The 20,978-nt window shown below is 60.5% G+C and overlaps 2 protein-coding genes across 4 annotated transcripts; both read left to right on the forward strand.

The window, feature by feature from the left end:
* The first annotated feature begins 330 nt into the window (after window positions 1-330).
* Window positions 331-11,295, forward strand: MARK4 (microtubule affinity regulating kinase 4). Its single transcript, XM_083877145.1, has 18 exons — window positions 331-405; window positions 1,785-2,141; window positions 3,184-3,237; window positions 3,600-3,648; window positions 4,048-4,113; window positions 4,545-4,615; window positions 4,963-5,019; window positions 5,321-5,557; window positions 6,326-6,445; window positions 7,016-7,115; window positions 7,191-7,300; window positions 7,787-7,934; window positions 8,517-8,755; window positions 9,210-9,310; window positions 9,637-9,897; window positions 10,392-10,471; window positions 10,958-11,002; window positions 11,120-11,295. The coding sequence occupies exons 1-18, from the start codon at window positions 355-357 to the stop codon at window positions 11,182-11,184; spliced, it is 2,211 nt and encodes a 736-aa protein (XP_083733271.1). The 5' UTR covers window positions 331-354; the 3' UTR covers window positions 11,185-11,295.
* Window positions 11,296-12,944: 1,649 nt separating this feature from the next.
* BCKDHA (branched chain keto acid dehydrogenase E1 subunit alpha) lies at window positions 12,945-20,686 on the forward strand. Of its 3 annotated transcripts, XM_083877233.1 has the most exons (9): window positions 12,945-13,021; window positions 13,661-13,813; window positions 14,476-14,562; window positions 14,748-14,856; window positions 15,355-15,516; window positions 16,264-16,470; window positions 17,149-17,290; window positions 18,308-18,479; window positions 19,571-20,686. In XM_083877233.1, exons 1-9 carry the CDS (start codon window positions 12,947-12,949, stop codon window positions 19,757-19,759), a joined length of 1,296 nt encoding a protein of 431 aa, XP_083733359.1. In that variant the 5' UTR covers window positions 12,945-12,946; the 3' UTR covers window positions 19,760-20,686. The 3 variants fall into 3 exon arrangements, with proteins under 3 accessions (XP_083733359.1, XP_083733360.1, XP_083733361.1); XM_083877234.1 differs by lacking the exons at window positions 12,945-13,021; window positions 13,661-13,813 and adding an exon at window positions 13,860-13,911; XM_083877235.1 differs by lacking the exons at window positions 12,945-13,021; window positions 13,661-13,813 and adding an exon at window positions 13,941-13,992.
* The last annotated feature ends 292 nt before the right edge of the window (window positions 20,687-20,978 follow it).

The raw sequence follows: 20,978 nt of genomic DNA on the forward strand, positions 1-20,978 counted from the left end.
CGCTCAGCCAATCCCCGCGCTCCCCCCGCGCTCCGCCACGCCCCCCGGCGGTGGGCGCGCCCAGCTGTCTCCATGCCCGAACGGCGCTTTCCCATTGGTCCGCTCCCCTCCTGTGGGCGTGGCCAAGCCTCTCCCCGCCTACTCCCCTTATAGGCCGAGGCCGAGGCCCCGCCCCCTCCCGGCGCGCCCCGGTTCCGGTTCCGGCGCCATGGCGGCCACGGCCCGGCCCCGCCGCCCCCCCCGGTAACGGGACCCGCCCCTCGCGCCGGGACCGGGCGGCCCCGCGCATCGGGCCCCGCCCCCCCCGGTGCCCCCCCCGGTGCCCCCCCCGGTGCCGGGGCCGGGACCGGGACCATGAGCTCCCGCTCCGCGCTGGCGGCGGGGAACGAGCGGAACGCGGAGACGGTGAGGGAGGGCCCGGACCGGAAACCGGGGGGGGGGAACCGGAAACCGGGGGGGGGAGCACCGGGAACCGGGAGGGGGAACCGGGAGGGGCTGGGGGGAGCGGGGAGGGGCTGGGGGGAAACCGGGAGCACCGGGGGAGGGTCTGGGGGGGTCCCGGGGGGTCCCGGTAAAGCGGGAGGGGGGGGCGGGCTCGGGAGGGGCACCGGGAGCACCGGGGGAGGGTCTGGGGGGGGTCCCGTGGGTCTCTGCTGGGTTGGTTTGGGGTTTGGGGGTGGGGGGGTGTCTCGGGGTAATTTGGGGTAATTTGGGGAGGGGTCGCGGTGGGGTGGGGTGAGGGGGGTCCCGGGGGTCTCAGCCCTGCCGTGATTTAGGTGGGGAGGGGTCTCACTGTGATGTTTTGGGGAGGGGTCTCAGTGAGGTGTTTCAGGGGAGGGGTCTCACTGTGTTATTTTGGGGAGGGGCTCCACTGCATTAATTTGGGGAGGGGTCTCAGTGTGTTATTGTGGGTTGGGGTCTCACTGGGTTAATTTGGGTTGGGGTCTCAGGGTATTTCAGGGAGGGGTCTCAGGGCTGACCCCACGATTTGGGGAGGGGTCTCACTGTGCTGTTGTTTTGGGTTGGGGTCTCACTGGGTTAATTTGAGGAGGGGTCTCGCTGTGGTGTTGTTTAAGGGAGGGGTCTCAGTGTGTTATTTTGGGGGGGGTCTCCCCCTGTTATTTTGGGGAGGGGTCTCAGTGTGATGTTTTGGGGAGGGGTCTCACTCACCTGAGATGATTTTGGGTCGAGGTCTCACTGGGTTAATTTGAGGAGGGGTCTCACTGTGGTGTTATTTAAGGGAAGAGTCGCCCTGTGTTAATTTGGGGAGGGGTCTCACCATGCCCCCCCCACCAGGCGGGCCCGGGGGGCGTGGCCCGGCCCGAGAAGGGCTGGGGGGGAATTTGGGGAGGGGTCTCACTGGGTTAATTTGGGTTGGGGTCTCACTGTGGTGTTATTTAAGGGAGGGGTCTCCCCCTGTTATTTTGGGGAGGGGTCTCACTGTATTATTTGGGTTGGGGTCTCACTGTGTTATTTCGGGGAGGGGTCCCAGAGGTGACGCCACAATTTGGGGAGGGGGTCTCATCCCCTAAGATCATTTTGGGTTGGGCTCTCAGTGTGATGTTTTGGGGAGGGGTCCCAAGGCTGACCCCATGATTTGGGGAGGGGTCTCAGGGCTGACACCATAATTTGGGTTGGGGTCTCACTGCAGTAATTTGGGGAGGGGTCTCACTGTGATGGCTTGGGTTGGGTTATTTTGGGGAGGGGTCTCAGGGCAGTAATTTGGGGAGGGGTCTCTCACTGGGTTAATTTGAGGAGGGGTCTCACTCTCTATCCCCCCCCAGGCCGCCCCGGGGGGCGTGTCCCGGCCCGAGAAGGGCTGGGTTAATTTGAGGAGGGGTCTCACTGTGTCTCCCCCCCAGGCCGCCCCGGGGGGCGTGTCCCGGCCGGAGAAGGGCTGGGTTAATTTGGGGAGGGGTCTCACTGTGTCTCCCCCCCAGGCCGCCCCGGGGGGCGCGTCCCGGCCCGACAAGGGCGGGGCCTGGCCGGGGGCGCGGGGCGCGGGCGGAGCCCCCCGGGGCCGGAACTCGCTGGGCGCGGAGGAGCCGCCGCACGTGGGGAACTATCGCCTGCTCCGCACCATCGGCAAGGGCAACTTCGCCAAGGTCAAACTGGCCCGACACGTCCTCACCGGCAGAGAGGTGGGCGGGGGTCCTTGAGAGGGTTTAGGGGGGATTTGGGGCGGTGGGAGGGGGTTTAGGGGTGGTTTGAGGTGGTGGGAGGAGCTTTAGGGGGGATTTGGGGTGTTGGAAAGGGGTTTAGGATCAGTGGGAGGGGGCTCAGGGGTGATGGGAGGGGGTTTGGGGCGGTGGGAGGGGGCTCAGAGGTCAGGGGAGAGGGTTCAGGGGTGATTTGGGGTGGTGGGAGGGGGCTCAGGGATGATGGGAAGGGCTTTAGGGGTGATTTGGGGTGGTGGGAGGGGGTTTAAGGGTAAGGGGAGGGGGCTCAGGAGTGATGAGAGGGGGCTCAGGGATGATTTGGGGTGATGGAAAGGGGTTTAGGGGTCAGGGGAGGGGGGTTAGGGGAGATTTGGGGTGGTGGGAGGAGCTTTAAGGGGGATTTGGGGTGATGGAAAGGGGTTTAGGATCAGTGGGAGGGGGCTTGGGGAGGGGATTGGGGTCGGGGAGGGGGCTTAGGGGTGATTTGGGGTCAGGGGAGGGGGCTCAGGAGTGATGGGAGGAGGTTTAGGGGGGATTTGGGATGCTGGGAGGGGTCTGGGGGCAGTTGGGGGGCCATAGGAGGGGGTTTAGGGAGATTTGGGGTGGTGGGAGGGGGCTCAGGGGTGACTTGGGATCAGAGGAGGGGGCTCAGAGGTGATGGGAGGGGGTTTAGGGGGGATCTGGGGCCACGGGAGGGGGGTTTAGGATCAGTGGGAGGGGGTTTAGGGGCAGTGGGAGGGGGCTCAGGGGTGATCTGGGGTGATGGAAAGGGGTTATGGGGTCAGGGGAGGGGGTTTAGGGGTCTGGGGAGGGGGCTCAGGGGTGATTTAGGGTCAGGGGAGGGAGCTCAGGGGTGATTTGGGGCGATGGGAGGGGGTTTAGGGGGGATTTGGGGTAGTGGGGAAGGGGTTTAAGGGCAGCGGGAGGGGGCTCAGGGGAGAAATGGGGGTCCCAGGGGGGTCTCTGGTGAATGGGGGGTCCCAGGGGGGTCTCTGGGTGTCCCTGAGCCCCCTCCCCATTTCAGGTCGCCATCAAAATCATCGACAAGACCCAACTGAACCCCACCAGCCTGCAGAAGGTGGGGAGGGGTCCTGGGGGGGTCTGGGGGGGGTCCCCTCATTTGGGGAAGGGTCTGGTGGGATTTCCCCTAACTTGGGGAGGGGTCCTGGGAGGTCTAGGGGGGCTACCCTCGTTTGGGGAGGGGTCCTGGGGGGGGTTCCCTAATTTGGGGAGGGGTCTGAGGGGGGTTCCCCTAATTTGGGGAGTGGTCTGGGGAGTCTCCCCTAGTTTGGGGAGGGGTCCTTGGGGGTCTCCTAATTTAGGGAGGGGTCCCAGGGGGGGTCTCTTGATTTGGGGAGGGGTCCTGGGGGGGGTTCTGGGGGTCTCCCGGGGGTCTCCCCCAATTTGGGGAGGGGTCCCGCTGACCTTTGCCCCCCTCAGCTGTTTCGAGAAGTTCGGATCATGAAGGGGCTGAACCACCCCAACATCGGTGAGGAGGGGTCTGCAGGGTGGGGAGGGTCCCAGGGTGTGGGGAGGGGTCTCCAGGGGTGGGGAGGGGTCCCTGAGGGTGGGGAGGGGTCTGCAGGGGTGAGGGAGGGTCCCAGGGAAAGTCCTGGGGGTGGGGAGGGGTCTCAGAATGGGGAGGGGTCTTCAGGTGGGGAGGGGTCTCAGGTGAGGGGAGGGATCCCCAAGTATGGGGAGGGGTCTCTGGGGGGGGGTCCTAGAATGGGGAGAGGTCCTCAGAGGTGAGGGAGGGTCCCAGGAAGGGTCTCCAGGAGGTGGGGAGGGGTCCCCAGGAGGTGGGGAGGGGTCCCCAGGTGGGGAGGGGTCTCCAGGTGGGGAGGGGTCCCCAGGGGTCTCCACCGACCCCGCCTCTTTCCCCCCCCAGTGAAGCTGTTTGAGGTGATCGAGACGGAGAAAACGCTTTACCTGGTGATGGAGTACGCCAGTGCAGGTGAGACACACCTGGGACACACCTGGGGGGGCTGGGAACACACCTGGGACACACCTGGGACACACCTGGGACACACCTGGGACACACTTGGGCACACCCAGACACACCTGGGACACACCTGAGACACACCTGGGACACACCTGGGGGCACACCCAGACACACCTGGGACACACCTGGGACACACCTGGGCACACCCAGACACACCTGGGACACCTGGGGGGGCTGGGGACACACCTGGGCACACCCAGACACACCTGGGACACACCTGGGGCACCTGGGGGGGCTGGGGACACACCTGGGACACACCTGGGCACACCCAGACACACCTGGGACACACCTGAGACACACCTGGGGGCACCTGGGGATACCTGGGACACACCTGGGACACACCTGGGGTTTGGGGTGACCCCAGGTGTGTCCCCCCTCCCCAGGTGAGGTGTTTGATTACCTGGTGTCCCACGGGAGGATGAAGGAGAAGGAGGCGCGGGCCAAGTTCAGACAGGTGGGGACACCTTGGGGACACCTTGGGGACATTGGGAGGGTTTGGGGACATTTGGGACACCTTGGGGACATTGGGGGGGGTTTGGGGACACCTTGGGGGGGTTTGGGGACATTGGGGCGGGTTTGGGGACATCCTGGGGGGGTTTGGGGACACCTTGGGGACACCTTGGGGACACCTTGGGGACACCTTGGGGACATTGGGGGGCTTTGGGGACATTGGGGGGGTTTGGGGACACCGTGGGGGAGCTTGGGGACATCCTGGGGGACTCTGGGGACATCAGGGGAGGTTGGGGACACCCCGGGGCACTCTGGTGACCCCGAGGTGACAATGCCACCCGCTGTCCCCAGATCGTCTCGGCCGTCCATTATTGTCACCAGAAGAACATCGTGCACAGGGACCTCAAGGTGGGACACGGGGGGGGACAGGGAGGGTGACATCACACGGGGGGGAGGTCCCAGTGTCCCTGTCCCTGTCCTGGTGTCCCCATTGATGTCCCCATGTCCCCACTGATGTCACAGTGTCCCCACTGATGTCCCCAGGCCGAGAACCTGCTCCTGGACGCCGACACCAACATCAGAATCCTGTCCCAGTGTCCCTGTCCCTGTCCTGGTGTCCCTACCCCAATGTCCCCATGTCCCCACTGATGTCCCCAGTGGTCTCACAGTGTCCCCACTGATGTCCCCATTGATGTCCCCGTGTCCCCAGGCCGAGAACCTGCTCCTGGACGCCGACGCCAACATCAAGATCGCGGATTTCGGGTTCAGCAACGAGTTCTCGCGGGGCTCGAAGCTGGACACGTTCTGCGGGTCCCCCCCCTACGCCGCCCCCGAGCTCTTCCAGGGCAAGAAATACGACGGGCCCGAGGTGGACATCTGGAGCCTGGGGGTCATCCTCTACACGCTGGTCAGCGGGTCCCTGCCCTTCGATGGACACAACCTCAAGGTGACCACTGTCACCTCCTGTCACCTGCTGTCACCTCCTGTCACCCATAGTGACCCCTGACCCTGCCCTTGGTGACCCTTCCCTTTGAGCCTGGGGTCACTCTGAGCTCCCGGGGGTCACTGGGGTCACTCTGAGCCCCCCGGGGTCATCCTCTACACGCTGGTCAGCGGGTCACTGCCCTTCGATGGACACAACCTCAAGGTGACCGCTGTCACCTCCTGTCACCTGCTGTCACCTCCTGTCACCCATAGTGACCCCTGACCCTGCCCTTGGTGACCCTTCCCTTTGAGCCTGGGGTCACTCTGAGCCCCCCTGGGGTCACTGGGGTCACTCTGAGCCCCTGGGGTCATCCTCTACACGCTGGTCAGCGGGTCACTGCCCTTCAATGGACACAACCTCAAGGTGACCGCTGTCACCTCCTGTCCTCTCCTGTCACCCCTGACCCTTCCCAAGCCCCCTGGGGTCACCCTGAGCCCCCCGGGGTCATCCTGTCCACACTGGTCAGCAGGTCACTGCCCTGAGTGACCCAAGTGACCCTGAATGACCCCGAGTGACCTTGAATGACCCTGAGTGACCCAAGTGACTGAAGGTGCCCCAGCTGACCTCAGGTGATCCTGAATGATCCTGAGTGACCCAAGTGACCATAGGTGACTGCAGGTGCCCCAGGTGACCCTGAGTGACCTTGAATGACCCAGAATGACCCAAGTGACCCCAGGTGACCCTGTGTGGCCCCAGCTGACCCCGTGTGACCCCACTGTGTCCCCCCAGGAGCTGCGGGAGCGGGTCCTGCGGGGCAAGTACCGGGTGCCCTTTTACATGTCCACGGACTGTGAGAACATCCTGAGGCGGTTCCTGGTGCTCAACCCGGCCAAGCGCTGCACCCTCGAGGTATGGGGGGTCCTGGGGGGCTTTGGGGGGTCCTGGGGGGCTTTAGGGGGGTCCTGGGGGGCTTTGGGGGGTCCTGGGGGGGCTTTGGGGGGTCCTGGGGGGCTTTGGGGGGGTCCTGGGGGGCTTTTGGGGGGTCCTGGGGGGCTTTGGGGGGTCCTGGGGGGCTTTGGGGGGGTCCTGGGGGGCTTTTGGGGGGTCCTGGGGGGCTTTAGGGGGTCCTGGGGGGCTTTGGGGGGTCCTGGGGGGGGTCACAGGGGGTCCTGGGGGAGTTTGGGGTCGTTTTCAGAGGTCATAGGGGGAAATTGGGGCAGTTTTGAGGGGTCTTGGGATGGTTTTTAGGGTTTTTTAGGGGTTTTGGGGTGAGTTTTGGGGGGATTGAAGTGGTTTTTGGGGGTTTTGAGGTGGTTTTGGGGAGTTTTGAGGTGGTTTTGGGGCAGTTTTTGGGGGTTTTGAGGTGCTTTTCAGGGGTTTTGGGGCGGTCCCCATGTACCTGATGTCCCCCTGATGTCCCCAATGTCCCCTGATGTCCCCAATGTCCCCTGACACCCCCTCCTTGTCCCCCCTCCCCAGCAAATCATGAAGGACAAGTGGATCAACATCGGCTACGAGGGGGATGAGCTGACGCCCTACACGGAGCCCCAGGAGGACTTTGGGGACACCAAACGCATCGGTGACAACCCGGGGGACACCGTGGGGGACGCGCCGGGGCGGTGGCAGCGCGGTGACACCCCCCGTGTGTCCCCAGAGGTGATGGTGGGCATGGGCTACACCCGGGACGAGATCAAGGAGGCGCTGAGCACACACAAGTACAACGAGGTGACGGCCACGTACCTGCTGCTGGGACGGAGGGGAGAGGTGGGTGACACTGGGGACACTGGGGACATTGGGGACATCCATGGGAATGGGGGACATCCAGGGGAATGGGGACAGCAGGGACATCCAGGGGAATGGGCACACTGAGGACATGGCCACCTACCTGCTGCTGGGACGGAGGGGAGAGGTGGGTGACACTGGGGACATTGGGGACATTGAGGGGTCGAGGGGACATCCAGGGGATTGGGGACATCCAGGGGATTGGGGCCATTGCGGGGATTGGGGACAATGGGGACAGTGGGGACACGGGCACATACCTGCTGCTGGGCAGGAGGGGAGAGGTGGGTGACAACGGGGACATTGGGGACATTGGGGGTATTTGGGGCATTTGTGGCTTGGGGACATTGATGACACTGTGACCCCGGTGACAGCCCGAGGGGGGCAGCGCCCTGTCCCTGGGCTGGGTGACAGTGACACTGTGACCCCGGTGACACTGTGACCCCGGTGACACTGTGACCCCGGTGACAGCCCGAGGGGGGCAGCGCCCTGTCCCTGTCACGGCTCCGGGGCCCGGCCGAGGCTCCCAACGGGGCCACCAAGTCGGGGACGTCGGGGACACACGGGAAGGGACAACGCGGGGGGGGCCACCACCGGCAGCGGCGCCACAGCGACTTCTGTGAGTGACAATGGGGACATTGGGGACAGCGGGGACACAGCGACTTCTGTGAGTGACAGCGGGGACACTGAGGGGACATTGGGGACAGTGGGGACAGTGGGGGGACATTGGGGACACAGCGACTTCTGTGAGTGACAATGGGGACATTGGGGGGACATTGGGGGGACATTGGGGGGACATTGGGGACACAGCGACTTCTGTGAGTGACAATGGGGACACTGAGGGGACATTGGGGACAGTGGGGACATTGGAGACAATGGGGGACAGTTTGGGGACAGTTTGGGGACATTGTGACACAGCGACTTCCGTGAGTGACCTCAGGGAGGGGGGAGCAGATTGGGGGGGGGGGTTTGGCCTCTCCTGGGTCCCCTCCTGTCACCCCCCGTGTCCCACCAGGTGTCCCCAGGTGTCACAGGTGTACCTGTCTGTCTCCACAGGTGGCCCCGCCCCTGTCCCCGCCCCTCCCAAGCGCAGCCCCGTGGGGAGGATCCCAGTGGGGGGTTAGCCCCACCTGTCCTTACCTGTCCCCAGGTGTTCTCAGGTGTGACAGGTGTTCTCAGGTGTCCCTGTCTGTCCCCGCAGGTGGCCCCGCCCCCGCCCCCGCCCCCCCCAAGCGCAGCCCAACCAGCGCCGGCGCCGCGGAGCTGCGGGAGGGGGGGGTGGGCGTGGCCGGGCCTCCCCCCCGCAGGGGCAGCGGGGGCGGGGGGGGCGCGGGGGGGGCGGGGCGAGGCCCAGGCCCCGCCCCCCCGTCCAGCCCCCTGGTCAGCTCCGCCCACAACCCCAACAAGGCCGAGATCCCCGAGAGGCACCCGGACAACGCGGTGGGTACCTGGGCACACCTGGGGACACACCTGGGGGGACATGGGGGGACATGGGGACACACCTGGGGGGAGTTGGGGCACCTGGGACACACCTGGGGATATACCTGGGGACATACCTGGGGGAACATGTGGTACCTGGGGACACACCTGGGGGAGTTGGGGTACCTAGGACACACCTGGGACACACCTGGGGACACCTGGAGGGACAAGGGATACCTGGGGATACACCTGGGGGGACATGGGGTACCTGGGACACACCTGGGACACACCTGGGGACATATCTGGGGACACATCTGGGGATACACCTGGGACACACCTGAGGACATATCTGGGGACACACCTGGGGGGAGCTGGGGACACACTTGGGGACACCTGGCGGGGCTGGAGAGGATGTCTGGGGGGGGTCCCTGTGGGTCTGGGGGTGTCCCAGGTGACCCCGGCCGTGCCCCCCCAGCCCCACGTGCCCCCCAGCGTGATGGGCCGCAGGAACACCTACGTGTGCTCGGAGCGCCCGGGTGGGGAGCGGCACCTGCTGCTGCCCAACGGCAAGGACAGGTGAGCCAGGACTGCCCAGAGTCACCTGGGTCACCTGTGTGAATGTCTGGACACCTGGGGCTCACCTGTGTGTGTGTGGGGTCACCTGTGTTACCTGTGTGTGTTACCTGTGTGAGTGTGGGGTTACCTGTGTGAGTGTGGGGTTACCTGTGGGTGTCACCTGTGGGTGTGTAGGGTTACCTGTGTTACCTGTGTGTGTTACCTGTGTGTGGGCTCACCTGTGGGTGTCACCTGCGTTACCTATGTGAATGTGGGCTCACCTGTGTTACCTGGGGGTGTCACCTGTGGGTGTCACCTGTCACCTGAGTGTCACCTGTCCCCCCCAGCCTGTCGTCCCGCCCTCCGCCGTCCCCGTCCAGCCACTCCCTGGGCGGGGCTCACCTGGCTCACCTGGCCCGGGGCTGCTCCGCCCGCAGCACCTTCCACGGCGGGGGGGGCGGGGCCGGGGGGGGCCGCGAGCGCCGGGGGGGCGGGGCCTCGGGAGCCCCGCCCCCTTCCTCGCCCCCCCCCGCCCCCGCCGCCGCCTCCCCCCGGCCCCGCCCCACGGCCACGCTGCTCAGCAAGATCACCTCCAAGCTGACCCGCAGGTGAGCGCACCTGGGGAGGGGGCAGGGGCACCTGGGGGGATCCTCAGCCTCACCTGGGGGTCCTCTGCATCACCTGGGGGGAGTTTAGTGTCACCTGGGGGGGGTCAGACACACCTGGGGGGGTCCTCTGCATCACCTGGGGGGAGTTTAGTGTCACCTGGGGGGGGTCAGACACACCTGGGGGGGTCCTCTGCATCACCTGGGGGTCCTCAGCCTCACCTGGGGGGAGTTTAGTGTCACCTGGGGGGGGTCAGGGGCACCTGGGGGGTCCTCTGCATCACCTGGGGGTCCTCTGTCTCACCTGGGGAGGGTTTAGTGTCACCTGGGTGGGGTCAGACACACCTGGGGGGAGTTTGGTGTCACCTGGGGGAGTTCAGACTCAGCTGGGAGGGGAGGGTGTGTCCCACCTGAGTCTCTTCCCACTCACCTGTCCCTGCTGTCCCCTCTCACCTGTCCCTGCTGTCCCCTCTCACCTGTCCCCTCACCTGCCCCAGGGTGTCCCTGGACCCCTCCCGCCGCCAGAGCTCCAATCGCTGCGTCTCGGCCACGCCCGGACCCGGCGCCACCAAGATCCGTGAGTGACACCTGGGGACACCTGGGACACACCTGGGGACACACCTGGGGACACACCTGGGGACACACCTGGGACACACCGGGGACACATCTGGGGACACCTGGGACACACCTGGGGACACACCTGGGACACATCTGGGACACACCGGGGACACACCGGGGACACACCTGGGGACACCTGGGACACCTGGGGACACACCTGGGGGACACCTGGGGACACACCTGGGGACACCTGGGACACCTGGGGGACACCTGGGGACACACCTGGGGACACCTGGGACACCTGGGGGACACCTGGGGACACACCTGGGGACACCTGGGACACCTGGGGACACACCTGGGGACACACCTGGGACACACCTGGGGGACACCTGGGGACACCTGGGATGTCACCTGTGTCACCACTTGGGGATTCTCCCCCTCACCTGTGGCCCCCCCTACCTGTGCCCTCCTCACCTGTGCTCCCCCTCACCTTTTCCCCCCCCAGGGTCGCAGACGAACCTGCGGGAATCGGGGGACCTGCGCTCACAAGGTGAGTCCCCCCCCTCACCTGGGGACCCGCCCGGGACCCCCAACACACCTGGGGTGACCCCAGACCCCACCTGGACCCACCTGGGTGACCCCAGACCCACCTGTGCCCTCCCCACAGTCGCCATCTACCTGGGGATCAAGCGGAAGCCGCCCCCCGGCTGCTCCGAGGGGGGGGCGCTGTGACACCCCCTCCCCAACACTGCCCTGGGACCCCCCACCTGGACCGGGACCCCCAGAACTGGACTGGGACCACCCCCTGGGACTGGACCGGGACCCCCAGAACCGGATCGGGACCCCCAGAACAAGCCTGGGACCCCCCGGGACCCCCAGAAGGAGCCTGGGACCCCCCGGGACCGAATTGGGACCCCCAGAGCTGCATCAGGACCCCCAGAACCAGATCGAGACCCCCAGAACTGGACTGGGAACCCCAAAAGTACATCAGGACCCCCCCGGGACCCCCAGAACTACATTGGGACCCCCTGGGACCCCCCTGGGACCCTCAGAACCAGATTGGGACCCCCAGAACTACATCAGGACCCCCAGAACCGGATTGGAACCCCCTGGGACCCCCCCTGGACCCCTAGAACTGGATCGAGACCCCCTGAACAAGCCTGGGACCCCCCCAGGACCCCCAGAACTGCATCAGGACCCCCCAGCCTCCCCCCCCCGGGACCCCAGGACCAGGCTGGGACCCCCGGAATTGCATTGGGACCCTCAGAACAAACCTGGGACCCCCCAAAACCTCCCCAGTGTGGGGGGGGTCCCCTCTTGACACCTGCAGCAGCTCTGGGACCCTCCCGGGGGACTTTGGTGACACTGGGACCCCCCAGGACCCCCCAGGGATTTTGGGACCCCCCCCAGGGGCTTTGGTGACCCCAGGACCCCCCAGGGATTCGGGACCCCCCCCCCAAAACGGGACCAGCGGAGCTGGGACCCCCCCCCCGCGCCCCCCCCTCAATTTGGGGACATCTGGGGGGGCCCTTGGGGACATCGGGGGGTCCGTGACATCGGTGCCAACATTTTGGGGACCCCCCCAACCCCCACCGTGTACAGTCTGTAAATAAAGCCCCGCCCCCTCCCGGGCCCCGCCCACCCCGGGCCACGCCCACCTCGGAGACCCCGCCCACATTTTTAAGTTATTCCTGCCCTGATTTGTCCCCCCTGGAGCCCCCCAAACCCCCTCCCCCAAAAAATATAAAATAAATGTAGGGACCCTCCCCCCGAGGGGGCGTGGCTTGTGTGTGGAGGGGCGTGGCCGAGGAGGGGGCGTGGCTTGGTGGGAGGGAGGGATTGGAGGGAAAATTCCCCCTGATGTCACTCAAGGGGCGTGGCCAGCAGAGACCCGCCCTAATATGGGGGCCAGTTTAAGGGGTGGCAATTGGACACGCCCCCTTATGGTAATTAGGGGGTGCGGCCAGGTCCAGGTGTTAATTAGGGGTGGGGCCAGGCACACTCCATATGTGGCTCAGTGGGCGTGGCCAGCCACCGACATGTTATATACTGTTTGGTGGGCGTGGCCAGCCAATGACACCCTGTATGGCTCGGTGGGCGTGGCCACACCCCCATATATGGCTTGATGGGCGTGGCCAGACAATATATGGTTCGGTGGGCGTGGCCAGACAATATATGGCTTGGTGGGCGTGACCAAACACTCCATATATAGATCAGTGGGCGTGGTCAGATACCGTATATGCGGTGGGCGTGGCCTGACACAGACTATATGGCTCGGTGGGCGTGGCAATACACAAACACCTTTTATTGATCTGTGGGCGTGGTCAGATGAAGCCACGCCCTGTATTGATGGGTGGGCGTGGCCACCACCCCGCCCAACAGCCCCGCCGCGCGCGCTCCCCCCGCGGCCAATCAGACCCCGCCGCCTCCCCACCGCCCCCCTGGGCAGCCAATCAGCGGCCGCCGCTCCCCTTTGGCCACGCCCCCGGCGAAGATGGCGGCGCTGCGGGCGCTCCGGTGGCGGCGGCGCCTCCCGGGGCTGGTCCCGAGGCGGCTCCTGGGGACGGCCGTGAGTGCCACGGGGACAGGGGACACTGATGGGGGACACCGGGGGGACAGGGATGGGGACAGGGGACAGGGACAGGGGACAGCGGGGACACCGGGGGGACAGGGATGGGGACAGGGAGAGGAGGGGACAGGGACAGGGATGGGGACAGGGGACAGGGACAGGGGACAGCGGGGACACCGGGGGGACAAGGATGGGGACAGGGGACAGCAGGGGACACTGAGGGGAGAGGGGACAGCGGGGGACACTGGGGGGACAGGGATGGGGACAGGGAGAGGAGGGGACAGGGACAGGGATGGGGACAGGGGGACAGGGAGAGGGGACACTGAAAGGGGACAGGGGACAGTGGGGGACACTGGGGGGACAGGGACAGGGGACAGGGACAGGAATGGGGACAGGGGGACAGGGACAGGGAGGGGACAGGGGACAGTGTCCCTTTTTGGGGCAGTTTTTGGGACACTTTTGGGTCACTTTTGGGTCACTTTTAGGGTCAGTTTTGGGGCATTTTTTGGGCAGTTTAGGGTCAGTTTTTGGGGCAATTTTTGGGATTTTCAGCCCTCTCGGTACCACCTCTATCCCCCTGTCCCTCAGTCCCATTCCTGTGTCCCCAAACGTCCCCAAACGTCCCCAAACCCCCCCCAGGAATCCCCCGAGGAGCGGCCGCAGTTCCCGGGGGCCTCGGCCGAGTTCGCGGAACGTCTGGAGTTCATCCAGCCCCAGGTGCTGGCCGGGATCCCGGTGTACCGGGTGATGGACCGGCAGGGACAGGTGCTGCGGGAGTCCGAGGACCCTCAGGTGAGCTGGGACAGGTGACACACCTGGGACAGGTAACACAGGTGTACCGGGTGATGGACCGGCAGGGACAGGTGCTGCGGGAGTCCGAGGACCCTCAGGTGAGCTGGGACAGGTGTGTACAGGTGTACCGGGTGATGGACCGGCAGGGACAGGTGCTGCGGGAGTCTGAGGACCCACAGGTGAGCTGGGACAGGTAACACAGGTGAGCTGGGACAGGTGACACAGGTGAGCTGGGACAGGTAACACACCTGGGACAGGTGTACCGGGTGATGGACCGGCAGGGACAGGTGCTGAGAGAGTCTGAGGACCCTCAGGTGAGCTGGGACACCTGGGACAGGTGACACAGGTGAGCTGGGACAGGTGACACACCTGGGACAGGTGACACACCTGGGACAGGTAACACAGGTGTACAGAGTGATGGACCGGCAGGGACAGGTGCTGCAGGAGTCTGAGGACCCTCAGGTGAGCTGGGACACCTGGGACAGGTAACACAGGTGAGCTGGGACAAGTGACACAAGTGACATAAGATAGTTGACACACCTGGAGCAGGTGAGCTGGGACAGGTGACGCCCCAGCCAGGTGTCCCCCAGGTGTCCCAGGTGTGCCCAGGTGTCCCCCAGGTGTCCCAGGTGTGCCCAGGTGACGCCCAGGTGTCCCCACAGCTGCCCAAGGAGCAGGTGCTGAAGCTCTACAGGACGATGACTCTGCTCAACACCATGGACAGGATCCTGTACGAGTCCCAGCGCCAGGTACGGCCCCGCTCACCTGGGCACACCTGGGGACACCTGGGGACACCTGGGACACACCTGGGGGGTACCTGGGGGCTCACTGGGGGGCTCAGCTGGGTGGAACTCCCCTGGGGTCTCACCTGGGCCTCCCCCGTGGCTCACCTGGCTGCCCAGGTGTGCCCAGGTGAGCAGGGCAGGTGTTGCAGGGCCGGATCTCGTTCTACATGACCAACTACGGCGAGGAGGGAACCCACGTGGGCAGCGCCGCCGCCCTCGACGCCGCCGACCTCGTCTTCGGCCAGTACCGGGAGGCAGGTGAGACACCTGGGACAGGTGAGGGGCAGGTGAGGGGCACCTGGGACAGGTGGGGGACAGGTGAGGGGCAGTGGGACAGGTGAGCACACCTGGGACAGGTGAGGGGCAGGTAAGACACACCTGGGACAGGTGAGACAGGTGAGTGACACCTGGGACAGGTGAGACAGGTGACCCCTCCCTGGTGTCCCCAGGTGTGCTGCTGTACCGGGGGTACCCCCTGGAGCTGTTCATGGTTACACAGGTGTGACACAGGTTACACAGGTGTGATACAGGTATAGCACAGGTGTTACCCAGGTCACACAGGTATAACATAGGTGTAACCCAGGTGTCCCCAGGTAACCCAGGTATCCCCAGGTGTGCTGCTGTACCGCGGGTACCCCCTGGAGCTGTTCATGGCTCTCTGGGATGGGGCTGACATTAGCACAGATGACACAGGTGTTCCCCAGGTGTTCCCCAGGTCACACAGGTGTGACACAGGTGTAACCCAGGTGTCCCCAGGTGTGCTGCTGTACCGCGGGTACCCCCTGGAGCTGTTCATGGCTCAGTGCTACGGGAACGCCCGGGACCCCGGCAAGGGCCGGCAGATGCCGGTGCACTACGGCTGCCCCCAGAGACACTTCGTCACCATCTCGTCCCCGCTGGCCACGCAGATCCCGCAAGGTGACGCACCTGGGGACGCCTGGGGCTGTCCCGTGTCCCCCTGTCCCCTGTCTGTGTCCTCTGCCCCCTCCCCAAATTCTCCCCAGTGAATTCCCGTCTTTTTTTGTGAATTCCTGATGGTGATTTTTCACCCCAAAATTCTTCTCCCTTTTCTCCAAATTCCTGGGTTATTTCCCCCCATTTTTCCCCCAAATTCCTGATAACCTTCCCCTCCTCATTCCCCCTGTTTTTTCCCCAGAATCCCCGGGTTATTTCCCCCCATTTTTTCCCGAATTTCCCAGAGAATTCCCCTCCCATTTTTTCCCCAACTCCCCGATAACTTTTCCCTCCTAATTCCCCATTTTTTCCCCCTGAATCCCTGAGATTTCTCCTCCAATTTTTCCTCACTTTTCCCCCAGATCCCCAGGGGCTTTTTTTCCCGTGAAATTCCCCTGTTTTTTCCTGTGAATTCCCCCCATTTTTTTCCCAAATCCCCGGAGAATTTCCTAATTATTTTTCCCCAAACCCCTGGGCACTTTCCCCTCCTCATTCCCCTGATTTTCCTCCAAACCCTCGATAACTTTTTCCCCCTAATTCCCCTTTTCTTCCCCAGATCTCCAGGTTATCTCCTTCTGATTTTTCCCAAATTCCTGAGTTATTTCCCCCTATTTTTCCCCAAATTCCTGGATTATTTCCCCCCATTTTTCCCCCAACTCCCCAATACTTTTCCCCCCTAATTCCATTTTTTTCCCCGTTGTTTTTCCCCAGCGGTGGGCGCGGCGTACGCCATCAAGCGCACGGACGCCAGCCGGGCCGTGGTCTGTTATTTCGGGGAGGGGGCGGCGAGCGAGGGCGATGCCCACGCCGGGTTCAACTTCGCCGCCACCCTCGAGTGTCCCATCGTCTTCTTCTGCCGCAACAACGGCTACGCCATCTCCACACCCACCTCGGAGCAGTACCGCGGCGACGGGATAGGTGAGGGGAAAATGGGGAAAAAATGGGGGGAAAAATGGGGGGAAAAATGGGGGATTTGGGGAAAAAAACCCGGGGAAAATTGGGGGAAAAATCGGGGAGAAATGGGGGAAAAAATGGGGAAAAAATGGGGAAAAAAATGGGGATGTTTGGGAGGTGTTTGGTGCCATCTCCACTCCCACCTCCGAGCAGTACCGGGGGGACGGGATAGGTGAGGGGAAAATGGGGGAAAAAAAGAGAAAATTGAAAAAAAAAAAAAGAAAAAAAAAAAGGGAAAAGAATTGGGGAAAACAGGGGGGAAAAAGGGGTAAAGGTGGGGGGGAAGAAGGGGGAAAAAACAGAAAAAAAAAAGAGAAAAAAAAAAAAAGGAGGGGGGGAAAAAAAAAGGGAAAAACAAGAGAAAAATCCCAGGGAAAATCGGGAAAAAAAATCAGGTAAAAACAGGGGGGAAATGGAAAAAAAATCCTGGGGGGGGAAAAAAAAAAAACTGTGGAATAATGGTAAAAAAATTGGGAAAAATGGGGGGAAAAAAATCAGGGAGAAAATGGGGGAAAAAAATAAGGGGGAGAAAAGGGGAAAAAAATTGGGATTTTTGGGGGTGAAATTTCTGGGATTTTTGGGACAGAATCTCTGGATTTTTCGGTGATTTTTCCCCACTCTCACCCCCATTTCCCGTCCCAGCGGCGCGGGGCCCGGGGTACGGGCTGCTGTCCATCCGCGTCGACGGCAACGACGTGTTCGCCGTGTACAACGCCACGCGGGAGGCTCGGCGCCGCGCCGTGGCCGAGAACCAGCCCTTCCTCATCGAGGCCATGACATACCGGTGAGCAAATCCGCTTTTTATGGGGGTTTGTCCCAAAAAAATCGCCTTTTGTAGGGGTTTACCCCGAAAAAATTACCTTTTATAGGGGTTTATCCCAAAAAAATCACCTTTTATAGGGGTTTACCTGAAAAAAAAATATTTTTTGTAGGGGTTTATCTGAAAAAAAATCACCTTTTTTGAAAAAATCAACTTTTTAGAGGGATTTTCCCCAAAAAATTTGATTTTTCAGAGGGGTTTTCCCCCCAAAAAAATTGATTTTTCATTTTCCCCCATTTTTTCCCCATTTTTTCCCCATTTTTTCCCCAGTTTTCCCCTGATTTTCTCACCAATTTCCCCCCATTTTCCCCCAGATTTTTTTCCCCATTTTTCCCCCCTTTCCCATGAATTTTTCCCATTTTCCCCCCATTTTCTCCCTGATTTTTCCCCGTTTTCTCCCCATTTTCCCCCCAATTTTCCCCCGTTTTTTTTCCCTAATTCCCTGATTTTTTCCCCATTTCTCCCCCATTTTTCCCCTGATTTTTTCCCCATTTTTTTCCCCATTTCTCCCCCGATTTTCCCCGGATTTTTTTCCCCTAAATCCCCATTTTTCCCCCGTTTTTTTTCCCCTAATCCCCATTTTTTCCCCCAGGATTGGTCACCACAGCACCACCAACGACAGCTTTGCCTTCCCTTGATTTTCCCACCAATTTTTTCCCCATTTCTCACCAATTTTTCCCCCATTTTTCCCCGTTTTCCCCCTGATTTTTTCTTCATTTTTTCCCCAATTTTCCCCATTTTTTTCCAATTTTCCCCCTGATTTTTTCTTCATTTTTTCCCCGATTTTCCCCATTTTTTTTTCCCATTTCCCCACCGATTTTTCCCCATTTTTTCCCCATTTCTCCTCTGATTTTTCCCGGATTTTTTTCCCCTAATTCCTCATTTTCTCCCCCATTTCCCCACCGATTTTCCCCGTTTTTTTCCCCTAACTCCCCATTTTTTCCCCGTTTATTTTTCCCCTAATCCCCATTTTTTCCCCAGGATTGGTCACCACAGCACCAGCGACGACAGCTCTGCCTATCGCTCAGTGGACGAGGTGAATTACTGGGACAAGCAGGACCACCCCATCTCCCGCCTGCGGCACTACATGACCCGCCGCCGCTGGTGGGACGAGGAGCAGGAGAAGGCCTGGAGGAAGAGCTCCAGGAAAATGGTCATTTGGGGGAAAATCTGGCATTTTTGGGGCTGGAAATATTCGGGGTTTTTGGGAAAATCCTCAGGGTTTGGGTGGGAAATTGCTGCGGTTTTGGGGTGGGAAATATTGGGGATTTTTGGGGAAAATCCTTGGGGTTTATAGAGAGAAATTGTTGGGATTTTGGGAGAAAAATCCTTGGGATTTTGGGGTGGAAATCATTGGGATTTTGGGGTGGAAATATTTGGGAATTGGGGGAAAAATCCCTGGGATTTATAGAGAGAAATTGTTGGGATTTTTGGAGAGAAATCCTTGGGATTTTGTGGTGGGAAATACTCAGGATTTAGGGCAAGAAATCATTGGGATTTTGAGGAAAAATCCTTGGGGTTTATAGAGAGAAATTGTTGGGATTTTTGGGAGAGAAATCCTTGGGATTTTGGGGTGGAAATATTTGGGATTTTGGGGAAAATCCTCAGGGGTTTGGGAGAGAAAACGTTGGGGTTTAGGGGAGAAAAGTCATTGGGATTCTGGGGAAGGATCAGTGGGGTTTTGGGGTGGGAAATTTGGGGATTTTGGGGAAGGATCCCTGGGATTTGTGCAGGGAGGTTTTGGGGATTTTTAGGTGGGTAATATTCAGTTTTAGGGGAAAATCCCTGGGATTTTTGGGTGGGAAATACTCAGGGTTTTGGGGCACAAACCCGGGGATTTTTGGGACTGAGAAACTCTGGAATTCTGGGGCACAAACCTGGGGATTTTGGGCTGGGAAATGTGGGAATTTTTGGGGCACAAACTGGGATTTTGGGGCACAAAATCTGGGATTTTTATCTCTGGGAAACTCTGGGATTTTGGGACTGGGAAACTGAGATTTTTGGCTGGGAAACCGTGGGATTTTTGGGGCACAAACTGGGGTTTTGGAACACAAACCTGGGAATTTTTGGGGCACAAACCTGGGAATTTTTGGGCACAAATTTTGTTATTTCGGGACACAAACCTGTGAATTTTTATCTCCGGGAAACGCGGGAATTTTGATGCCGGGAAACTGTAATTTTTCCCCCTGGGCACCTTTGGGATTTTCCCCTGTAGGAAACCTCTAAAATGCCATTTTTCCCCAGGTGCTGGAGGCCTTCGAGCAGGCGGAGCGGGAGCCGAAGCCGCCGCCTCACCTGCTCTTCTCCGACGTTTACCTGGAGATGCCGCCGAGGCTGCGCCGGCAGCGCGAGGAGCTGCGCCGGCACCTGGAGACCTACGGGGAGCACTACCCGCTGCAGCACTTCCAGCAGGAGCCCCAGAAATTACCCTGAGTGGCCCTAAATATTCCCCGAAAATCCCCAGAAATTCCTAAAAAAATTCCCCCAAAAATCACCAAAAAAACCCCCAAAAATTCCCCCAAAATTCCCAAAAAAAATCACCAAAAAATCACCAAAAGTGCCCCAAAGATTCTCCAAAAATTCTCCAAAAATTCCCAAAAAATGTCCCTAAATATTCCCCAGAAATTCCCTAAAAATGCCCCAAAAATTCCCCATTAATTCCCCAAAGATTCTCCAAAAATTCCCCCAAAAATTGCCCAGAAATTCCTCAATAATTCCCAAAAAAATTCCCAAAAAATTCCCCAAATTTTCCTGGGGATTCCCTGGGCTCAGATCCGCCGGTTTCTGCCCCAAATTTGCTCTTTTTTGCCCCAAATTTGCTCTTTTCCCAACCCCAGAATCCACCTGGAGACCTACGGGGAGCACTACCCGCTGCAGCACTTCCAGGAGGGGCCGCAAAAATTACCGTAAATGTCCCTAAATATTCCCCAAAAATGCCTCCAAAAATCACCAAAAGTGCCCCAAAGATTCCCCCAAAATTGCCAAAAAATTCCCCAAAAAATCCTTAAAAATTGACAAAAAAATTCCCCAGAAATCCCCCCAAAAATCACAAAAAAAATCCCCTCAAAAATTCCCATTAATTCCCCAAAAAATTTCCCCCCAAAATCACCAAAAGTGCCCCCCAAAATTCCCTGATTTTCCCCAAAAAATTCCCTGATTTTCCCCCCAAAATTCCCTGATTTTCTCCCAAAACTTCCCTGGTTTTCTCCCAAAAATTCCCTGATTTTCCCCCAAATATTCCCTGATTTTTCCCCAAAAATTGCCTGATTTTCCCCCTAAATATTCCTTGATTTTCCCCTCTAACATTCCCTGATTTTCCCTGAAAATTTTCCTCAATAAAAATCATTTTAGAGAGAAAAAGCCTCAGGATTTTGGGAACGGAATTCCCGGGATTTTAGGGAAGAAATAGAATAAAACAAACCAAAAAAATTGTTATTTTTGGACACATTTTATTACGAATCCTTTTGTTATGATACGGCTGGGAACCACTGACCTCATTAAACACAAAAACCGCCCCCGATTGTCCTTTACCCCAAAAATGGGGCTGGGGGGGGGGCGGGGGGGAAGGATTTTTACCCCAAAATGGGGCTCAAGGAGGGGGAATTTGGGGTGGGGAGAATTTTGGATTTTGGGGTGTGGGAGATTTTGGAGT

The sequence above is a fragment of the Zosterops lateralis genome (assembly GCF_965231275.1).
Source record: "Zosterops lateralis genome assembly, chromosome: 23".
Classification (NCBI taxonomy): Eukaryota; Metazoa; Chordata; class Aves; order Passeriformes; family Zosteropidae; genus Zosterops; species Zosterops lateralis.

Bases quoted from the DNA above. Each gene is read 5' to 3' on its own strand.
- MARK4 (XM_083877145.1), top strand. From the start codon at position 355: ATGAGCTCCCGCTCCGCGCTGGCGGCGGGGAACGAGCGGAACGCGGAG. The intron at 3,238-3,599 runs GTGGGGAGGGGT...TGCCCCCCTCAG, and splicing joins ACCCCACCAGCCTGCAGAAG to CTGTTTCGAGAAGTTCGGAT. The intron at 5,558-6,325 runs GTGACCACTGTC...GTGTCCCCCCAG, and splicing joins TCGATGGACACAACCTCAAG to GAGCTGCGGGAGCGGGTCCT.
- BCKDHA (XM_083877233.1), top strand. From the start codon at position 12,947: ATGGCGGCGCTGCGGGCGCTCCGGTGGCGGCGGCGCCTCCCGGGGCTG. The intron at 13,022-13,660 runs GTGAGTGCCACG...AACCCCCCCCAG, and splicing joins GGCGGCTCCTGGGGACGGCC to GAATCCCCCGAGGAGCGGCC. The intron at 16,471-17,148 runs GTGAGGGGAAAA...TTCCCGTCCCAG, and splicing joins GTACCGCGGCGACGGGATAG to CGGCGCGGGGCCCGGGGTAC.